Source organism: Oryx dammah, unplaced genomic scaffold (genome assembly GCF_014754425.2).
Source record: "Oryx dammah isolate SB20612 unplaced genomic scaffold, SCBI_Odam_1.1 HiC_scaffold_27, whole genome shotgun sequence".
In the NCBI taxonomy this organism is placed as follows: domain Eukaryota; kingdom Metazoa; phylum Chordata; class Mammalia; order Artiodactyla; family Bovidae; genus Oryx; species Oryx dammah.
The window spans coordinates 128,717,900-128,738,812 of record NW_024070211.1 but is presented as its reverse complement, the minus strand read 5'-3'; the positions used below and the strand labels follow the sequence as shown (position 1 = coordinate 128,738,812).

Below are 20,913 nucleotides of genomic sequence, written 5' to 3'. Positions count from 1 at the left end.
TTCAAATGGTAAAAATATAGTTCTGTGGGAAAAAAATAAAAATAAAATAGGAAAGGAAGACTATATATTTTAAAATGTAATTTAATGTCTAAACACAGATATTTTATTTTTAAATTTTAAGGATATTATTTGGGTAAGTAAAAGTGAGGGAAACCATTCACTGGTAATATAAAGAAAACAAAATACAAGGAATATAATTGTTGTCTATTTATTTTGAATAATTTGATTTTAAAAATAAAAATAAAAAAAGATGAATTTAGATTAAGTGTGGGAGGCACAGTAAAAGGAATGTCTGGGGGCTTCTCTGGTGATGGAGCTCCTCTGTCTGGTTGCAGCTCCTCTGGGTCCACCATTGAAGAGGTTGATTAAGCCAATGAGTATAGATTTAGTATGTTTCACAACAAACATTGATGAGACCAAATTTGTAGCAATTCCAGGACAGTTTTAAAGTTGAACTGCTATGGTAAATAACTGGGCATCCTTAATTCTTGACTAAGGAATATGTACACAGGGAAATGAAATAACATTGCACTTTATAAGCACTGTACTGTAAGTGGAAAATAGTGTCTTAAATAAAACTATTTAAAATTGGCACCAAAAGTGTAAGAATGTGTTAATAATTTTACAAGCAAATCAGAAGAATAGAAATATGGCAGAAACTTTCTTCTACTGAAGTTTCCATAAATGCTAATTTGTAATGTGGAATAGAGGTGGAAAATATGCTGTAATTTTTCTGGCAATTGAAATGTGAATTTTTTTTTATTACTCAGTTAATTCATTTTTCAAATATGATTCTTTATAGGGTCCAGCTGGTAATGATGGTACTCCAGGACGGGATGGTGCTGTTGGAGAACGTGTAAGAGCAATTTCACTGATCAAAAAATCTGAAATAATGTGCATTTGAAATCTCTGTAATACTAAAGAGCAAAAAAACTATTCTTTTTTATCTTGATTCTTTAAGTAATTAGCTATGTAATCTTGAATAACTTTTCTGAACCTCAGTTTTTAAATACTTTAAATGTGATTAATATTTATACCACTGAGCACTTATGTTTTAAATATCATGTTCAAAGCATCTCATAGGCACTCAAAGAGAGGGAAAGAAAGAGTTTTGAGGAATCCTGGGGCAAGGGCCCCCCTCCATCTTCTGTAAAGCCAAGGAAATGCAGATTCTCTTGGGATCTAAGTTTTTCCCAGGGTTGGTATATATTGTCCAGTGTAGTAGTCTTCAGAGTTTTTGCTGATGTACCCCCAATATAATTTTGAAAATCTCTGAACCCCTGTGCATATTTTAAGTTGCCATCACATTTTATTTTAATCATAAGTTTTGATAGTTATGTTGGGTCACTTCTTTTCCCTCACTTTTTGTCTCCTTGTAGCAAAGAATTGAAACAGCAGACCAAGACAGCTCAAGCAGGCACACAGTAACACTCTCAGAGCAGACCAATCCTGTAGGAGTGGTCCTGCTGCACTTTAGGGTTTCCTTTTTGTGTCCTTTGTTCCCTGTCCTAAGGAGACCCTGGAGCCTGACTAGTTCTGTCCCATGCAAAATAGGGCTTGTATCCAAGACCAATCAGGGAAGGAAATGCAAATATAGTGTATGTTCAGCCAATCAGGGAAGAGGGCATTCTTGGGCATGTTTTCTTGCTGGAGGTCTTCACTCCAGCCTGAAGTGGTTTCCCATTTTCATGGGCTTTGTCTTTTCTTTGTTTGTCTTCTGGATGTTTCTTCTAGTCGCTACTGTCTGTAATTGCTATCTTGGACTCCTTTTTCCTGTTCTAACTGTCTAACAGTTACAAAGGAAGTAGTTCTGATAAATTCTAAATGTATATGTGCTTTCATCATATATATTTTTTAAAGTCTTGGAGTTGCCAATTCAGCTTATTCAATGTATTTTATTAATGTCCATTCTCTAACCTAATTGCCAAAGTTTATCCAGTTGCCAAACTAATCAGCCAAATAAGACTTAACTTCTATTAGAAAAAAAAGATCTGGCTCCATTCTTCAAGTCAAATAATTATATTAATACACATTCATGTAACTATAATTTCACCTCTGACTTCTTAAAGAGACAAATAAGATTTGGAGCCAAGTAAGACTGGGCAAAATAAAGAGCAGCTTTTCTTTCCAAATACCTCCTTGTTTTATTATCAAGTGAACTGTGCATTCTGGAAAAGTCCCTTAGTTTGATGCCCAGTGGGGTTTATTCCTTGGAGCATTGTGCTGTATTAAGGTTGCAGATGGTATGATATATGCTTTTATTTCATAAAATGGGAAAAGGGTGATTGTTAAAGAGGAAGTAGGAAAAGATCTTTCAAATTAGTTTTCTGAAAGAAGGCATATGAAGTAAACTTGGAAAGGAAAGTGGTTTCCTTAGAATTTTTCCTGTTTTCACACTCTGGAAAATTTTTGTTTATGCTATACTAAAAGTATAGATACCCCGGTGAGTCTAAGTCACATGCTGAATTCTGGAGGTGGCCACTTCCATAATCCCGCAATTTTGACTATGGGAATAATAGGCTGAGAGTGAGGGGACAGATGATATTGGGGGTAAATATCTTACCCTTTTCAGTTTGATTTATTAATATGTAAATATAAGTAGAACATTGAAGTAATATATAAATTAATAAATAGAATGTTTTAAAAGGTGTGTTTTTTCCTTTCATGGATAACATAAGCATATAGAATTTTGCTATTTTATAATAAATATTAAAAAGGTAATATCATGGTTTCCTTGTAAGGGTGATCGTGGAGACCCTGGGCCTGCAGGTCTGCCAGGCTCTCAGGGTGCCCCTGGAACTCCTGGTCCTGTTGGTGCTCCGGGAGATGCCGGACAAAGAGGAGACCCGGTAAGGAGAGTCAGTTTCATATTGACACTTTTAATCAACATGCTGTATTATGAGTATGCATATATGCATGCATGCGATGACATGTGTGCTTAGAATTATTTTTTCTAGTCTTAAAAATTTGATTTCTAATAAGTCTTCAAAAATCTTGATGCTTTGGCTTTCATTATCTAAAAGTGTTGTGATTTATAGGAAATGTAGTAAGTATGGATCATATTAAATTTAAGCCAGTAATGTCTTATGTAATTAACTAAAGTGATCTTCATTCAGAGAAGTCCATTAATAAAATTGACTATAGAGATGTGATTGGGGTTATAGTGAGCATATTCTTATACCTAGGGAAATTAGCCTGGTTTTATTTAGTTAGTCATAAGAGTATACACTTAGATAAACTTACACATATAGAAGTATTCAACTACAGACATATATTCTTGAATTCTAAATCTCTATAATATATCCATATTTTTTCTTGTATTAATTTTGTGAAAATATCTTCTAGGGTTCTCGAGGTCCTATAGGACCACCTGGCCGAGCTGGGAAACGTGGTTTACTTGTAAGTTCTTGGCTTAAAAAGAAAAAAAAAAGACTTCTTACATAAAATATTCTCCCAAAGGAAAAACTTAATTTTTAAGATTCATAAATGAATTCTTCAAGCCTTAGACAGAATATTAATTTAAAATAGCACCCAAGAGTTTATATTTGTTTTTATAGTGTTAGTATAACTCTTCTGAATTTTACTATGAATTATTTAAATAATCAATTAAAACTTTTAGTCACAATTTTCTCCCACAATAGCAAGGGTAACAGTGTCATTCTCTGAGATTTTCTAAAAATTAAGTAGGCAAATGAGTTTGAAAGCTCTTTGTAAACTTGAAAAGTACTTTTCAAGTATATTTTATTTTTAGCTAGATCATTACATAATGATATAATCTAAATATGTGAAAGAGAATCCAAACTTTCCAAACTTTGGAAAATATCTCAGGCTAGATTAAACTTAAAATACCTCATTTTAGTCCAAATGTAGGTTAAACATTTAAATAATTGAATCTTTAGGAAACATTATTATATATACTATGCTTTTAGTGATCACTTTCATTCCTTGAGAAAAAAATATAAAAGTTCCTAGATTAAAAATAGATTAAAATTCCTAGTAATACTATTTAGATAAGTAAATATATTAGTTCATATAAAATAAAATGCTCAAAATTGTAGCAAATACAGTTGCACAAAGTAAAACTGTAAACTGTAGTTTCAACAGGCAGTGCTCATGCTATGACTTTATTTCTAGGGACCGCAAGGGCCTCGTGGTGACAAAGGCGATCATGGGGACAGAGGTGATCGAGGTCAGAAGGGTCACAGAGGCTTTACTGGTCTTCAGGGTCTTCCTGGACCTCCTGTAAGTTATTCTTTTAAGTATTATTTGCTCTCCATGTGAAAATGCAAAGGTATTTTGACATGAACATTTATTTGTCTATAAAATGGATGGACTTTTTTGCATCTTATTTTCATTTTAAAGAATATCTTGATGAATAAGTCATTACCTAAGTACCCAATATAATTGTTCATATGTTCATAATTTTATAGGAAAGAAATAAACCAAAAGGTTATACGCACTATTACTCCTACAGTTGTCTTTAGTATTGGTCAACTCATGTAGACCTAGAGATTGATGAATGAAGTATATGCTGCTAAAGTCAATGACAGGACATTTCTAAAAGCTAGAGTGGTTAAATATAGGATACAAATATTTTGGCTTTTTTTTTTTCTACTTAGGGTCCAAATGGTGAACAAGGCAGTGCTGGAATCCCTGGACCATTTGGCCCAAGAGTAAGTAACAAAATGTAGCAATAAGTTGCAGGTGTAAATATTAATGTACCTGGGGACATTTTGTTAGTGCTTGAGTATCATTTTCATGGTATTGAAGCTGGAGTTGGCTTCCGTTCTCTGAAGCTGGCAACAAACATCAGAGACAAACCATTCAGCATTTACATTTAAGTAGACATAGCCTGAAATATATTACTGCATAGTGAAGTCGCTCAGTCGTGTCCGACTCTTTGCAACCCCATGGACTATAGCCCACCAGACTCCTCTGTCTATGGTATTTCCCAGGCAAGAATACTGGAGTGGGTTGCCATTTCCTTCTCCAGAGGATCTTCCCAACCCAGGGATCGAACCCGGGTCTCCCACATTGAGGGCGGATGCTTTACCATCTGAGCCACCAGGGAAGCCCCATATTACTTCATAGGCCCATTTAAAATCTCTTACCTAGGGTAGATATACTCATCTGTTTGTTCATTTTCTTACTCTATGTTTTTTGAAATTTCCATTTAATTGTACTCTTTGAGATGATACTGTAGGATTTACCATGAAGTGGAGAGAGATTTTGAGCTGGATATACTGTTTTCATTTAAGCAATTGCTATAATTCCTCAGAAGTAGTTGGCATAAGGCTAATTAGGAAGCAAATCATAAAATGAAACAAATATTTGAAGGTTGTAGAAATTCTACATTTAGCATTAATGCTGTCTAATAGGTCATTAATGCCACAAGATAATTATTTATGAAAATCATTAGAAAGAATTTCTCTTATATCTAAATACAGTATAAACAAGTCACACATAAAATTGAGAACAGTATCAAAATTACTGAGATGTGATAAAATTCTGGAGTACAAGGACACAAATTTAATTTATGTCAAACACTGCAACTTCTGTGATTTTCTTACTCCTACTTAATTAAATTTCTAATTAAGCTTACAATATGTGAAATGAGATGAAACAGCTCCTGCCAATGAAAGCAGACGAAAGAAAATGAAAGTGCAAGCTGCTCAGTCCTTTCCAACTCTTTGTGACCCCAAGGACTATATACTCCAGTCCATGGAATTCTCCAAGCCAGAATACTGGAGTGGGTAGTCTTTCTCTTCTCCAGGGGATCTTCCCAATCCAGGGATTGAACCCAGGTCTCCCGCACATTTCAGGCAGATTCTTTATCAGCTGAGCCACAAGGGAAGCCCTAAAAAGTAGATGACTAGTCCATTAAAAGTAGATGACAAGCCCTTTAATGTTTTAACTGACACAGGTCTTTTCCCATGCATGGATGGTGGAGAATTCATGCGTAATGAAGCAGTAAATATTAGAAAGTACTAGAAGTCCATTTATTAGTCATTAGGAAAACAAATATGAGAAATCAATGAGACAACTCCAAAAAGAAATAGTTCTTTGATCAGAGAAAGACCTTGTAGAAGTTTTCCTCCTAGGATCTAAAATACCGTCTTTGTTTCTTGCAGGGACCCCCGGGTCCAGTTGGTCCTTCAGGCAAAGAAGGAAGCCCTGGGCCACTTGGGCCCATTGGGCCTCCTGGTGTGAGGGGCAGCGTTGGAGAAGCAGGCCCTGAGGTAAAATCACAGAGATTTGTATGTGAATAATGCTATTGATTCCCATAGCTTGGATTCTGTCTAAGGAAGATCTGTGCAGTATGAAGGACAAAAGACTTCAGGAACTCTGAAAACAAGCCTGGAAATCATGTGTAGCTTGTCTGTATAAAAGCTAATTCAAACATTTTAACACAGATTATTCAGAATACATAAAATTAGAGTCTAGGCTACCTAGGCCTTGACTTCAATGAGAGCAATGGAGTGATATCAATGAGAGCAAATAGTAAGTTATGATTGTATTATCATTAGAGTTATGAAAATGTGGCTTTGCTCTAAGTGGCAATAGACTAAATGGGAGATTTGATGAGTGTATTCGTTCATGAAAATGTTGGAAAGTGAAGCCTGTGAAATTAAAGCGTTATTTACTGAAAATGAATTCAGAAAGGATTCAGACTGAAACTTTTAATAGAATATTTCAGTAGTATTGACTTGTAAAGCTTCAAATTGCTTGAGCTAGACTTTGGTTAGGCTTCTCAGAAACCAGACTTTGGGAAACAGTCTGCTCTATCTGCCATGCATGTGTGTGTGCGTGTGTGTGCGTGCATGCGCGCGTGTGTGCACGTGTGCGTGTGTGTGTGCATGTGTATGCACGTGTGTGCATGTGTGTGTGCGTGTGCATGCATGCGTGCGTATGTGTGCACATGTGTGCATGCATGTGTGTGCATATGTGTGTGCATGCGTGCGCGCATGTGTGTATGCGTGCATGTGTGTATGCGTGCATGCGTGTGTGTTTGTGCATGCGTGTGTGCATGAGTGTGGGTGTGCGTGCATGCATGTGTGTGTGTGCGTGTGTGTGTGCATGTGTGGGTGTGCATGCGTGTGTGTGCGTGCATGCGTGTGTGTGCGTGCGTGTGTGTGCGTGCATGCATGCGTGTGTGTGCGTGTGTGTGTGCATGTGTGGGTGTGCATGTGTGATGTGAGGTTCTGCATCCCTCCTTGATGTCTCTTCTTTTGCTTTATTTTCTGTTTCTTATTCTGTCTGTCCTAATAATAATACCATTCAACCAAATATTTATTATTACATAGAAAGAATAGCCTTAAATTTCCTATGGTCAAGAGAAACATTTTCTGTTTATTTCTCTAATTTTACATGGAAAACAGCTGCAGAATTGGAATACCTCTTACTTATGTGGCTCTTGATTGACTTTATCTTGCATTTTAGTGGTCCTTGATAGCAAAAAAAAAACTCTTCCCCTGAGTTTAGCATAAAGGAATATATGGAATCATGAGATGACCTTAAAGAAAAAAAATGGATTTAATGGTTGCTTGATAGTGAGGAAATGTTTGCACTAGAACTTGATACAACTTGTCCAGACCCATTTAATGAGTGGCAGAGCCAGCACCAGAACTCCAGCCTTCTGCTTGCCAGGTCTGTGCTCCTCAAGAGAGATGTGGACCACACGTCTTTTCAGGTTGTGGAGAATTCTCTCAAGTTGCTGAGTTTTTCCTTGGGAAAATGCAGAAGGAAATTAATAGAGAGGATCTGTTTTTCTAGTCTCTGATATTTTGTGTGCTCATCTTCCTTTTGCTCCAGTAGTTCTTATTGGGCAAAATAATAATAATTATTAAAAGAGCTTTTTAGGCAAGGATAACTTTCTCCAGTTTTGTTTAGTAGAGATAATTTTGATCTACCCACTAATTAATGCACATAAAAAGATTTCCTGTGATTTCCCCTTATTTAGATATGGGGAAAATTCTCTTGTGGGTGTTTCTTCATGAATTCCCTTGGTATTGATGGACAGTCTTATGGAAGTAGCACCCACAAACTCCTCTGCATCTCCTTGTACAGCCTTTGTTTATACATCCTTTTAAAACATTTTAGTCGTGCCTTGCCAAAATAGTTTGAAAATGAGTGTACAAATCTATATATACCTAACATAAAATGTATTGTATCTTCATGCATAAATATCAAAGCAAATATTTTGTGTTTTAATCTTTAAATAAAGATGCCAACCTCAGATGCCAACTTGCAGATATCTTGTCTGAGAAACAGTTATGCATAGTTTCTCATTCTTGGAATGTTATAAGTAAGCAGACCAGATCCATCTAGTTAAAAAAAGACTCAAGCCACAGATCTCTCAGTGCCATCAAATTGAGGTTTTGCACTGTAACCCCCTTTGCACCAAGTCCCATCAGTGCCTTTGTGTCCAATGGAAAAGCAAAAACTAAAAACTGTTTTAAATATATTTCCGATTTTTTTAAAATTAGGGTCCTCCTGGTGAGCCTGGTCCTCCTGGCCCTCCGGGACCCCCTGGCCACCTTACAGCTGCTCTTGGTGATATCATGGGGCACTATGATGAGAGCATGCCAGACCCACTTCCGGAGTTTACTGAAGATCAGGCGGCTCCTGATGACAAAAACAAAACGGACCCAGGGGTACATGCGACCCTGAAGTCACTCAGTAGTCAAATTGAAACCATGCGCAGCCCTGATGGCTCTAGAAAGCATCCTGCCCGGACTTGTGATGACTTAAAGCTTTGCCATTCTGCAAAGCAGAGCGGTGAGTAGACAGTTGGCCATTTGAGCAAAGCTCATTGTTTCTGATGTGTAATTCTCCAATACATTCCAAAATATTATTTACTCCCTATTTAGTGATAGACACAAGAGATAAAATGGTGGCCAATCACAGAGTCTGAGGTTCACCATGGGAATGAGCTCTGAAACGCTTAAGTGTTTCAAATAACTTTGAAATGATGCTGACAGGGATAGCTAAAATTGTTATCTTTGCAGAACAGGCCATTTGATTACCAAATCTATACTTTATATCCCACCATCAATGCCCCTTCATTCATTTAAAATCCAGTCTTTAATATATATTTTATATATACATACAGACATGTATTTTATACATATATTCATATTTATTATACATATACTACAGATAGGAACTGTCATTGATATGAAAAAATATGGGGTGAGATAAGTACTGTAACAGAGGACATATCCTATTAATGACCCAATTTCATTGTGGTATTTTCATTTCCATCGAGAAGTTTTAAAATATGGATAGTTTTGTGGTGCTGTAAATGTTGAAAATACTTGCTTAAGCAAGGTTAAATACGTTTAGTTTTCTCAATAATTCTCAGTGATTTAGTATGCTAATATATAGTTGGATCCTCAGGAGTAGAATAAAGTTCTATTTTTCATTTTTAAAGAAACCTTCATACTGTGGAATTTAGAAAAATAGTACAGATGAACCTAGTTCCAGGGCAGGAACAGAGATGCAGACATAGAGAATGGATGTGTGGACACCGTTGGGGAAGAGGAGGGTGGGATGAATTAGGAGACTAAATACATTCCTGGGCTGCCCTGTTGGCTCAATGGTAAAGAATTTGTCTGCAATGCAGGAGACACAAGTCTGATCCCTGGGTTGGGGAGATCCCCTGGTGAAGGAAATAGCAACCTACTCCAGTATTCTTGCCTGGGAAATTCCATGGACAGAGGAGCCTGACAGGCAACAGTCCAGTTCAGTTCACTTCAGTCACTCAGTTGTGTACAACTCTTTGCCACCCCGTGGACTGCAGCACGGCAGGCCTCCCTGTCCATCACCATCTCCCGGAGTTCACTCAAACTCATGTCCATTGAGTCAGTGATGCCACCCAACCGTCTCATCCTCTGTAGTCCCCTTCTCCTCCTGCCTTCAATCTTTTCCAGCATCAGGGTCTTCTCCAATGAATCAGTTCTTTGCATCAAGTGGCCAAAGTATTGGAGTTTCAGCTTTATCATCAGTCCTTCCGACGACTATTCAGGACTGATTTCCTTTAGGATGGACTGGTTAGATCATTTTGCAGTCCAAGGGACTCTCAAGTCTTCTCCAACACCACAGTTCAAAAGCATCAATTCTTCAGTGCTCAGCTACAGTCCATGGGGTTACAAAAGAGTCGGACATGATTTAGCGACTAAAAACACAGCAAATACACCACTGTGCATAAAATAGCTAGCTAGTGGGAACTTACTCTAAAGCACAGGGAGCTCAGCTTAGTGCTCTGTGATGACCTAGGTGGGGGCATGGAGGGGAGGTGGGAGGGAGGTCCAAGAAAAAGGGAATTTACTTATGCATATGGCTGATTCACTTTGTTGTACAGCAGAAACTAACCCAACATTGTAAAGCAATTATACTCCAACAACAGAGATAGTAGAATAGAGTATGCCTTATTTCCCAGATTTATTTGAATATGGAATTCTTTTCATGTAGTTTAATATTCTACAAATCATACTTCAATAATCTCTGCTGCAGAATTGTGTTATGGTTATTTTATAAAATATTTTGAAATTAAAATCTTTTACCCTAGTTGTAAACACTATGCCTAAAGTTTGCAAAATTCTATCATTTTGATTAATCTAATAAGACCTGGAAAAGAAAGAACCATAAGAGGGCCATGGGAATGAGCTCTGAAATGCTTAAGTGTTTCAAATAACTTTGAAATGATGCTGACAGGGATAGCTAAAATTGTTATCTTTGCAGAACAGGCCATTTGATTACCAAATCTATACTTTATATCCCACCATCAATGCCCCTTCATTCATTTAAAATCCAGTCTTTAATACATATTTTATATATACATACAGACATGTATTTTATACATATATTCATATTTATTATACATATACTATATATGCTATTACATAAATTATATATATGTATACATGTTTATATAAATATACATGTAATATAATCTATATACATATATTTTATATATATACAGAGTATACATTTATACACAGATATATACACAAAGATATATGAACAAAAAATGTATTTGTTTGTATATTTATTAAACTATATCTCTAGCACCAAGCACTAACTTGGTGTAGCCTTCTTCTAGGATCTCTTCTACATGATAAGATCAAGTTTTTGCACTATTTTACGCTGGAGCATAGATGATTAAGAATGTTGTGTTACTTTCCAGTGACAACAAAGTGATTCAGTTATACATATACATGTATCTATTATTTTTCAAATTATTTTCCCATTTAGGATAGGATGTTACATAATATTGAACAGAGATCAAGTTTAGGGCCATTGAGGGACTTCCCTGGCAGTCCAGTGGTTAAGACTCCATGCTTCTGTTGCAGGGTACATGTATTCAATTCCTGCTGGGGGAATTTAAAGATTCCACATGCCACACGATGTGGCCTAAATAAATAAATAGGGCCAATGAGATAATTCATAGCATTCTGATTGCAGTTTGACTCACTTAATAGTTTTGAAAAAAACATTATTTTTTTAATATTCAATTATTATTTGTTTTAAAATATTGACTTTGTAAATTTAATGAGAACCCATCCATTCTGGCAAAGCCACTTGCTCACCATGGATTATCTTTTTGGTATAATTTCTACAAAATGGGTGTGATGATATTTCCTTCACATTTGTGTTTTGAGCCTTAGGTACATTTGGCCAGTCACCTTAGAATAGAAAGGAGAAAGGACCTGAACGCATAACAGTTACTTTTTTCTTAGCTGCAGATATTTCCTTAACTGGGATTCACTTTAAAAGAGTGAGTTAGTCCTTAATCAGTGAGTTTGTCTTCTGTCAATTATTTTAGAGACTCATAATCATGTTTGAGATTCTTTTTATTTAGCAGATATTTTTATTTTGGAAAACAGGTGAGTACTGGATTGACCCTAACCAGGGATCTGCTGAAGATGCAATCAAAGTTCACTGCAACATGGAAACGGGAGAAACATGTATTGCAGCAAATCCATCCAGTGTGCCACGTAAAACCTGGTGGGCCAGCAAATCTCCTGATAATAAGCCTGTTTGGTATGGTCTTGATATGAATCGAGGATCTCAGGTAATTTAATATGCTTGCTTAAAGTTGTATTCATTGCTTGTCTTTATTTATTGTATTTTAGTATTGACTTAGAACTTTTGTAATTATTTTTTGACCATGTTTATTTTACTGTTTATTAATAATTGGAAGTGATATATTCTCATTAGTTGCATTTGCAATATCATTGCATAAACATGGCTATGAATTAAATTAATATAGATTTGAATGATAATTTTTCAATTGATGGAATGTAAAAAAGTAATTATTTTTCATATTAGCTCCTTTAATGCCTGTGACACTGCTTGTGGAGTAGAGTTGAAGGGATTTTGCCATAGCTGGAAGACAGGGATTATATTTAGCAGCAGGAAACCTAGGTTACTCATACATGGATCTGTTACTACCTCTGGGACCTAGAAAGTCACTTAAACTTTTTTTGTTTTCAGTTCTGCCATTTTAAAGTAAGAGTGATAATATTAATTTCATAGCTTCTGTGTGTATATAAAGCATGTGTATATAAAGTATATAGTTTCTGGTATTTGGTAAGTTATAGATGAATATTAGATACTTATTTGATACTTTTGATAATTGAATCCCTTTGTAAACTTCATAGTTATTTAAACTTAACACTTTTATAATTATAATATTATCTAATATTTTTTCTTGAGTCTTATCCCCTCTGTTTCTTTCATGGTCCAGTATTTAGATTCTTAACTAGTCTCGCCGCTTCCTATTGCAATATGAGTATTCTATTCCACATCTCTTTGTGGCAGCTTAACTTTGTAATTTTCTTCTCAACTCTGCTCTGGACCTTTCCTCAGAACTCATGCTCATAATAACATGGTATGGGGACATTATGGGTAGATGCAGGATCTACCATTATTTAAAGAACAGGAAAAAATTTTAAATTTACCTACCTAATTGGTATATAATTTAGTTAACATATTATGTAAAAAGTTCAAATAGGAGCTTTTAAAATATAGCTCAAACTAGAAGATAAGTAGGAAATATCCTATAGAAAATTCTTTTTGATTATTTGTTTTTGTTAGCTAATGGAAACTTGTAATTCATATTTCCTATAAGTATGTAACAGTTGGGTTAAAAAAAATTTTACCAATAGTTAAGTCCAATTTTTTATCATAATTGACAGCTATTTTGATACATGATTGAATATCCAAACCTATGCTTAAGTATATAACTTCTAAAAAGTAATATTCAATATTTTTTTAAAGAAATAGAGAAGCAAAAAAAAGAAAAAGAAATAGAGAAGCAAATTTTAAAATACTTAAACTTTCTCTGGTGAATTATAATTATATTTGGTTTCACCACCATTTGTTTGGGATAGTAAGGATGAAGTTTCTTACTTGTGAATATTCATAGAAATTTTAAGGTATTTATATATATGGGTAGAATATCTTGTTATGTGAAAGAATAGACACAATACCCTTTAAAATTAATTTGTCTGAAATTAACGCACATACTCACACAGCACTATAAAACCCATCAGAGTTACATATATTGGGGCTCAGGGCAGGCTGCTCTAAAATTGGCTTCAGTGACACATTGATCATTTTCAGTTAAAGTCATTTAAGTAATGTTTGCTGCAAGAGGAATGCTTTGATCCTGCTCTCTGTCTCTCTGAAAGTAGGAAATAAATCTCCCATGTGAACTCTCCCTGTACTGAGGAGAGAAAGACAACCTTATCTCCACAGATAGGGAATTTAGAACCAAGATGCCTGTATAAACAAACATCCTTACTTCCTTATTAATTTACTACCCAAGCCCAAACTTTAAATTCCTTACCAACTACGCACCCAAACCTAGGTTTCTTTGTTCTGTCAATTCCTCTTAAATTTATTGTTTCTTTGGCTCCTACTTAGGTCCCATTTCTGTGAGACCTCTGACCTCTGTGTCCCAAGTTAAAGTTGTTTCTTTTTCTCTGGCTAATCTGTCTTGTGTCAATTAGTCCAATCACAGGAACTCAGGAGGGGTAGACATGTATAACAAAGACTCTTTTTGTTTTTCTAGTTTGTTTATGGAGACCACCAGTCACCTAATGCAGCCATTACTCAGATGACCTTCTTGCGCCTTTTATCAAAAGAAGCCTCCCAGAACATCACCTACATCTGTAAAAACAGTGTAGGATACATGGATGATCAAGCTAAGAACTTGAAGAAAGCTGTGGTTCTCAAAGGGTCAAATGACTTAGAAATCAAAGCAGAGGGAAACGTTAGATTCAGATACGTAGTTCTTCATGATTCTTGCTCTGTAAGTACTTTTGATCCATATTGATCTGGTTGAAGAAAAAAAAATTACTTTGTTAAAAATACTGTCATGGCACTAGAGGTGGGGGCAAATTTACCCTGTTTATAAACACGACAGCAATTAGTTGTTCCTTAGGATAAACCTGAATGTGTGTTGGTATGTGAAACACGCTAGAGGCTTTAAGAAAAACATAAAGGACTGGATCCTTGCAGCTCTTTTGCAAACTCACTTTAGTTCTCCTGCAGATTACTTGGTTTACTTAGTCTCAATTCTATGCTTAAAATTCCTGGATTCTAAAATATATAATCCATCTAAGATTATGGTCTTTCACTGATTGGTATGTCTTTCTTCTTGCATATCTGTATATATAAAAAAGAAAATATTTAATGATGAATTTTGGTTTCAACATGAAAACCAAAAACACTTTCATAATTTATGTTGTTAGTGACCATTTGGGAAGCTGCAAAAGAATAAAGGGCTTTTTCCCAGTTTAAAGAATGAGAGAAATGCCTGCCAGCTATGACAGTATCTCATTTGATGTTGGCAGTGCTCTTACTTTTAAGTAGTGCTCTAAAAATCATTGCTTTTACATTATAAAAATTGGAAGTCTAACATTTTTGTGCTAATTTGTGTATGCTATTAACCCATTGCACCATTTAATTCCAGAAACGAAATGGAAACGTGGGCAAGACCATCTTTGAATATAGAACGCAGAATGTGGCACGCTTGCCCATCATAGATCTTGCCCCTGTGGATGTTGGCGGTACAGACCAAGAATTTGGCGTCGAAATTGGGCCAGTTTGTTTTGTGTAAAGCAAGCCGAGATACATTGACAAAGAGCACCACCCCTACCATCAGTGACCACCACCATTCACAAGACTTTGACTGTTTGAAGCTGATCCTGAGACTCTTGAAGTAATGGCTGATTCTGCATCAGCACTGTATATATGGTCTTAAGTGCCTGGCCTCCTTATCCTTCAGAATATTTATTTTACTTACAATCCTCAAGTTTTAATTGATTTAAAGTATTTTTCAATACAACAGTTTAGGTTTAAGATGACCAATGACAATGACCACCTTTTTAAAAAAGTAAACTGATTAAATAAATAAATCTCCGTTTTCTTCATTTCAATGTAATGACAAAGTTGCTTAGTATTTATGAGAAAACCTTTCTTCCTGGCAGATAGCTTAAAGAGTGGGGTATATAAAATCACAACACATTTATTTCACGTGGCTGCAATTGGAAAAATACAATTTTGTGACCTCTCATTTACAGATTATCAATTAAAAATGAAATCAAAATGTTTATCCTTGTGATTGAAACTGAATGCTTGTCTTGATATTGTATAACTAACACACAGACTCTTTAAAGAGAACCATGAAAAAATATCAGTTTCTCATTGTCTTAAATGGAATGTTAAAGTAGTACATATTCAATGGGATTTCTGACCAAGAAAAAAGATCTTAAATTTTTGTAAAATGTGGTAAATCTAGTCTTCATTCACATTCAAATTTAAAGCTACCTTTCCCTATATTGACTCAGTCTATCAATATAGATAGAAATTAAATGAATATACCATTGAATATATTTGCACTTTCTTGTTTAAGAAGACATAGAATGCAAAATAATTCCCATACAACTTTAGAAACAAATATTCAGGACCCTTAGTTGAGAGTCTTCCACATATACAATTTCATCTTCCTAAAGCCTATAATGAAGAAAAAGGTTTAGAAACTCAGAGTTGTGGAGCTGACTCTAATCAAACGTGACGGTTGGAATTAGAACATTTGGTTTTTGAACTCTCTTAGGAAAAATGACCCAACATTTTTTAGCATGAGCTACCTCATCTCTAGAAGCTGGGATGGACTTACTCTTCTTGTTTATATTTTAGGTACTAAAAGGTGCTATGCTTCTGTGATTATTCCAAGACTGGAGATAGGCAGGGCTAAAATGTATTGTTATTATTATCCTTTAATGATGGTGCTAAAATTCCTTCTATAAATTTCTTTAAAAATAAAGATGGTTTCATCAATACCATTTGTGAAAACATAACTGTTAGACTTCCCGTTTCTGAAAAAAGGGGCATCGCTCCACTGCCTGTTCACTGTTCATCCGTCATACTGTATCATACTGTTCTGTAATACTTGCATGTTTCTTAGACTAGAACATGTAGGTCCCCTGATGTCTCAAGGATTTTTTTCCTTTAATTCTCTGTTGGCTCCATTTTTTATTTTTTCTTTAAAAATAAACAACTGGGACCATCCCAAAGGACAAGCCATGCACACAACTTTAGTCATGTATCTCTGCAAAGCATTGAATTAAATGCACGCTTTTGTCATGTCAATGGTTTTCGTTTTGTGGAATTCCTTTGAACATATTAGATCCATTTCATTTTCAGTAGTAAAAAGTTTAGGTGCTGTGGTATTCTTTGTTTGCTGTTTGTTTAAAAGATAAAACAACAAATGCCTTTCATCACGTAGATACTGGCTTATAATGAAAATCAGTTTGCAACATCACTCACAAAGGCAGCATGACACTAATTTTACCATTGATGCCCTTAAAAATCTCAGGGTAGTTATTATTGATAACAAGAGAAAAGCAGCTGATTTTTCATAGTTGAATAAATTGTGATAATATATGTCTCAGTGTGTCACATATGAATTTAGCCTAAATGTGTTCAGAATTTTATCTTCAACATTTATTTCACAGTATTGTTTCTCTCCAAATTGGTTATTATTTGAGCTCCACATCTTGAATATGAATATTTGAATATGTATATACCTAAATATTTGTGAGTTTTGTTTGTATTAAAATTTCCTCCAAGTTCAACCTATTCAAGTTTGTACAAGTTCAGCCAGAAAAGCCAGAAACATGTAATGATTCCCTTAAGTCAAAGCACTAACAATTGCCAGCTATAGAAATATCACTTCTTACTTGGAGCTCAGGAATGTTATAAATAAAAGCCGTCCCAGACCATTCCAGGAGCCCTCAAATTTCTTGCTTGAGTTCCAGATATATAGGTTCCATTAGACAAGTGTACTGCTTTCCTTCATGTCCAACAGACACCTCCAACTCTACATCACCAGAAGTGAAATAATCTGCCTCTGGGGAGGATGTGACATTAACTTATTATTACTTTATTAAAAAATACAAGTGAAAATTCCCCAAACTGAATTAACTGAAATGAAGAAAAAGGAGAAAAACAGCAAAGAAAACACAAACAAGGCCAAAAAAGTCCCAAAGTCATATAACACAAAATTTGGCAAATTATAGTCAGTTTCAATGTAACTTGGGCTTCCCTGGTAGCCCAGTTGGTAAAGAATCTGCCTGCAACGCAGGAGATTCCAGCTCAATTCCTGGTTCAGGAAGATCTGGTGAAGAAGGGATACGCTACCCACTCCAGTATCCTTGGGCTTCCCTGTGGTTCAGCTGGCTAAGAATCTGCCTGCAATGCTGGAGACCTGGGTAAGATCCCTGGGTCGGGAAGATCTCCTGGAGAGGGGAAAGACTACCCACTCTAGTATTCGGGCCTGGAGAATTCCATGGACTGTATAGTCCATGCGGTTGCAAAGAAAGACATAACTGAGTGACTTTCACTCACTCACTCAATGTAACATTCTAAATTTAAAAGAGATTGAAATGAATTGCAATAGAAAAAAAGAGATTGAAATGAGTACAGAACATCTTTTTTCAAGTGATCGTTGTCATACGGCAGAAAGAAAGAGCAAAAAAAAAAATCTGGGAAGAAACAAAATCAATGATTGGAAGCCCCTCACTTAGAGTTTCTATCCCACCATGAAAAAAGAACATATCAAGATAACTCCTTTCTTTGAAATTATGAAAATTTCAGGAGAGACTAAATTCAGTTCAGTTCAGTCAGTCATGTCCGACTCTTTGCGACCCCGTGGACTGCAGCATGCCAAGCTTCCCTGCCCATCACCAACTCCCAGAGCTTGCTCAAATTCATGTCCATCAAGTCCATCAAGGTATCACTAATGGTGATACCATCCATTAGTCTTAGGAGAGACTAAGAATAATCTGTTAAAAACTGATTTGGGGGTTGAGATCCAACAGTGGCAAACTAATGCAATAATTCTGCAAAGACAGCTAAAACCTGTGGCGTGTGGGGCATGCCAGTGTGTGTATATATATATATTTTAATCAGACCGGCTGGCTTACCCAAGAGCAGCTTTTCTTCCCAGTCTCTTTTATCAATGCATCATTTTACTCCATGTTTCAGTGTCAGCATTCCCCAGGGATCTGCCCTTTTCTCTTTACTCTTACAGGCAATACTCTCATCACTGATCTTTATTCATATCATATCTATCTAATGCTAGTAGCTCCAATGTATATATGCAACCTAGATCTTTCCTGAGAGTTCAAGAATTAATTGCCTGTGTAAATGGTTAACTCACTATCTTCATTTGGATTTCAGAAGTACTTGTAACAAGTGCCTGCACGAGTGCTCAGTCGTGTCCAATTCTGTGACCCTATGGACTACAGCCCTCCAAGCTTCTCTGTCCATGGAATTTTCCAGGAAAGAATACTGGAGCGGGTTGCCATTTCCTACTCCAGGGGATCTTCCTGACCCAGGGATTGAACTCACATCTCCTGCATTGACAGAGGAACTCTACCACTGTGCTACCTGAGAAGCTTATGATGAGTTTATGTAGCTCATTATGTTTAAAAATTACAATAGTTATATCTCAAAGCTGATTTATGTTCTGTATTTGCTATCTCAGGCAAGAGCCTCATCATTCATCACCTTAGACAGGCCAGAAACCTGGTGGTCATTCCTGTCATCGCTCTCTCCCTTACCATGCCAGAATCCTCATTGCTAATATTTTGAATTTTGCTTCCTGAATGTTCCTTATTGCCCATACCTTTGCTCCATCTCCACTGTCACTGTCCTGGTCCACAGTAACATTACTTCTCAACTGGGTTCCTTCAGTAGACTCCTAAAATGTTTTCAGGCATCCGTTCTTGCCTTCCTCTGATCCATTCTTCCCAGGAGAGCCAGAGTGATCAATCTGCAATATAAACCTGAATACATCACCTCACCCTCACCCATCAACCAACACAACACAGACACAGACATAAGACACACACACACAACCTTTAAAAGCTTCAGTGGTAGGATTAAGACAAAATTACTAACAGTCTATGAGGGCTCTGACATGACCTGACTTCTTACCTCTTTCTCAAGCTTCATTTTGTTATTCTCTGCTCGACACACAATGTCTTTCTGTCCCTTTCCTAAACCATGCCCCCCAGCCTGTTAAAGGCCATTTGCGTTTCTTTTGCCTGGTGTACCAGGACTCACCTCTTAGAGCTCTGTCTGTTCAGTGTTGCATCCTCATGAACTCCTCTTGGACTCCTCACCCTTTATTATCTCCCAGATTAGATAAAGTGAAGTGAAGTGTAGTCGCTCAGTCATGTCTGCCTCTTTGCCACCCCGTGGACTGTAGCCCACCAGGCTCCTCAGTCCGTGGGATTCTCTAGGTAAGAATACTGGAGTGGGTTGCCATTTCCTTCTCCAGGGGATCTTCCCGACCCAGGGATCAAACCCGGGTCTCCCGCATTTCAGGCAGACGCTTTAACCTCTGAGCCACCAGGGAAGCCCCCCAGATTAGATAGCATCTCCCATTAAGAATTTTCTTGGCACCTTGTATTCTTTTCCTTATAGCACAAATCATGATGCTTTCTATAATCATATGATTATTTGATTAATGTCAGTCTTCTCTATTAATTAAAGGGCAGGGGGCTATTTATAAGGATCAACATATTACTTAGTGTTTGTGTTTGTTCGAAATACATTCATTGGATGAATGATGAGAAAATAAATACTGTATAACTGAAAATTTATATTTAGAGAATATTAATGCTTGATTTAGTACTAGTGTGAAGCACATCTCATTATTACTATGGTATTATGATTACTGTTTGTATTTGCATTACTGAATAGAAAACATATCAGAAGAAATGATTCTATCCACAAAAGCAATAAGATATGTAAAATAAGATAAAATGGGAATAATTGCTTCTTTTTTTCACATAGAGAAACTAATTTTCACATAGAGAAACTCGGTATTTGAAAAATGCAGTTCTTTTTCCTAAATCAAAGCATAAATTAAGTACAATCTTACTCAAAATCCCTGTAAGATGCTAAAAGCCTGAAACGTGACAAAACCATTTTGAAGCTCATTGGAATAAAAAATATGCAAGAAAAGTGATAAGGAATCCCCCCCAAACAGAAATGGTGAGTAAGACAAGTCATTGTTCCTATTAGATATAAAAAAAAAAGTTACTGACCATGATGAAAGAAAAGTATTTAGACATGAATCTATAGTATAATTTAATATATAATTAAATTGTTGTTCAGTCACTAAGTTGTGTCTAACTCTATGTGTCCCCATAGAGGACTGAAGCACACCACACTCCTCTGTCCTTTACTATTAATTCAACAAATGGTGTTACACTTACTTGATAGACATTCAACATTTTAAAGAATGGTTTCCTCCCTTAGTCCTTAAACCAAGACATATTCCCAATGGACCGAATATTTCCATTTTTAGAAAAATCTCTAAATGTAGTA

General features: G+C 36.0%; 1 protein-coding gene across 1 annotated transcript in view; it reads left to right on the top strand.

Moving 5' to 3' along the window:
• The window catches only part of COL5A2 (collagen type V alpha 2 chain), a 152,437-nt gene extending 135,775 nt beyond the window's left edge, over positions 1-16,662 (top strand). Inside the window, exons 45-54 of the mRNA XM_040227784.1 lie at positions 803-856; positions 2,742-2,849; positions 3,346-3,399; positions 4,135-4,242; positions 4,620-4,673; positions 6,132-6,239; positions 8,487-8,778; positions 11,889-12,076; positions 14,081-14,320; positions 14,984-16,662. Coding sequence (XP_040083718.1) covers positions 803-856; positions 2,742-2,849; positions 3,346-3,399; positions 4,135-4,242; positions 4,620-4,673; positions 6,132-6,239; positions 8,487-8,778; positions 11,889-12,076; positions 14,081-14,320; positions 14,984-15,130 — 1,353 coding nt within the window. The 3' untranslated portion in view covers positions 15,131-16,662. The remainder of the gene's footprint in view (positions 1-802; positions 857-2,741; positions 2,850-3,345; positions 3,400-4,134; positions 4,243-4,619; positions 4,674-6,131; positions 6,240-8,486; positions 8,779-11,888; positions 12,077-14,080; positions 14,321-14,983) is intronic.
• The last annotated feature ends 4,251 nt before the right edge of the window (positions 16,663-20,913 follow it).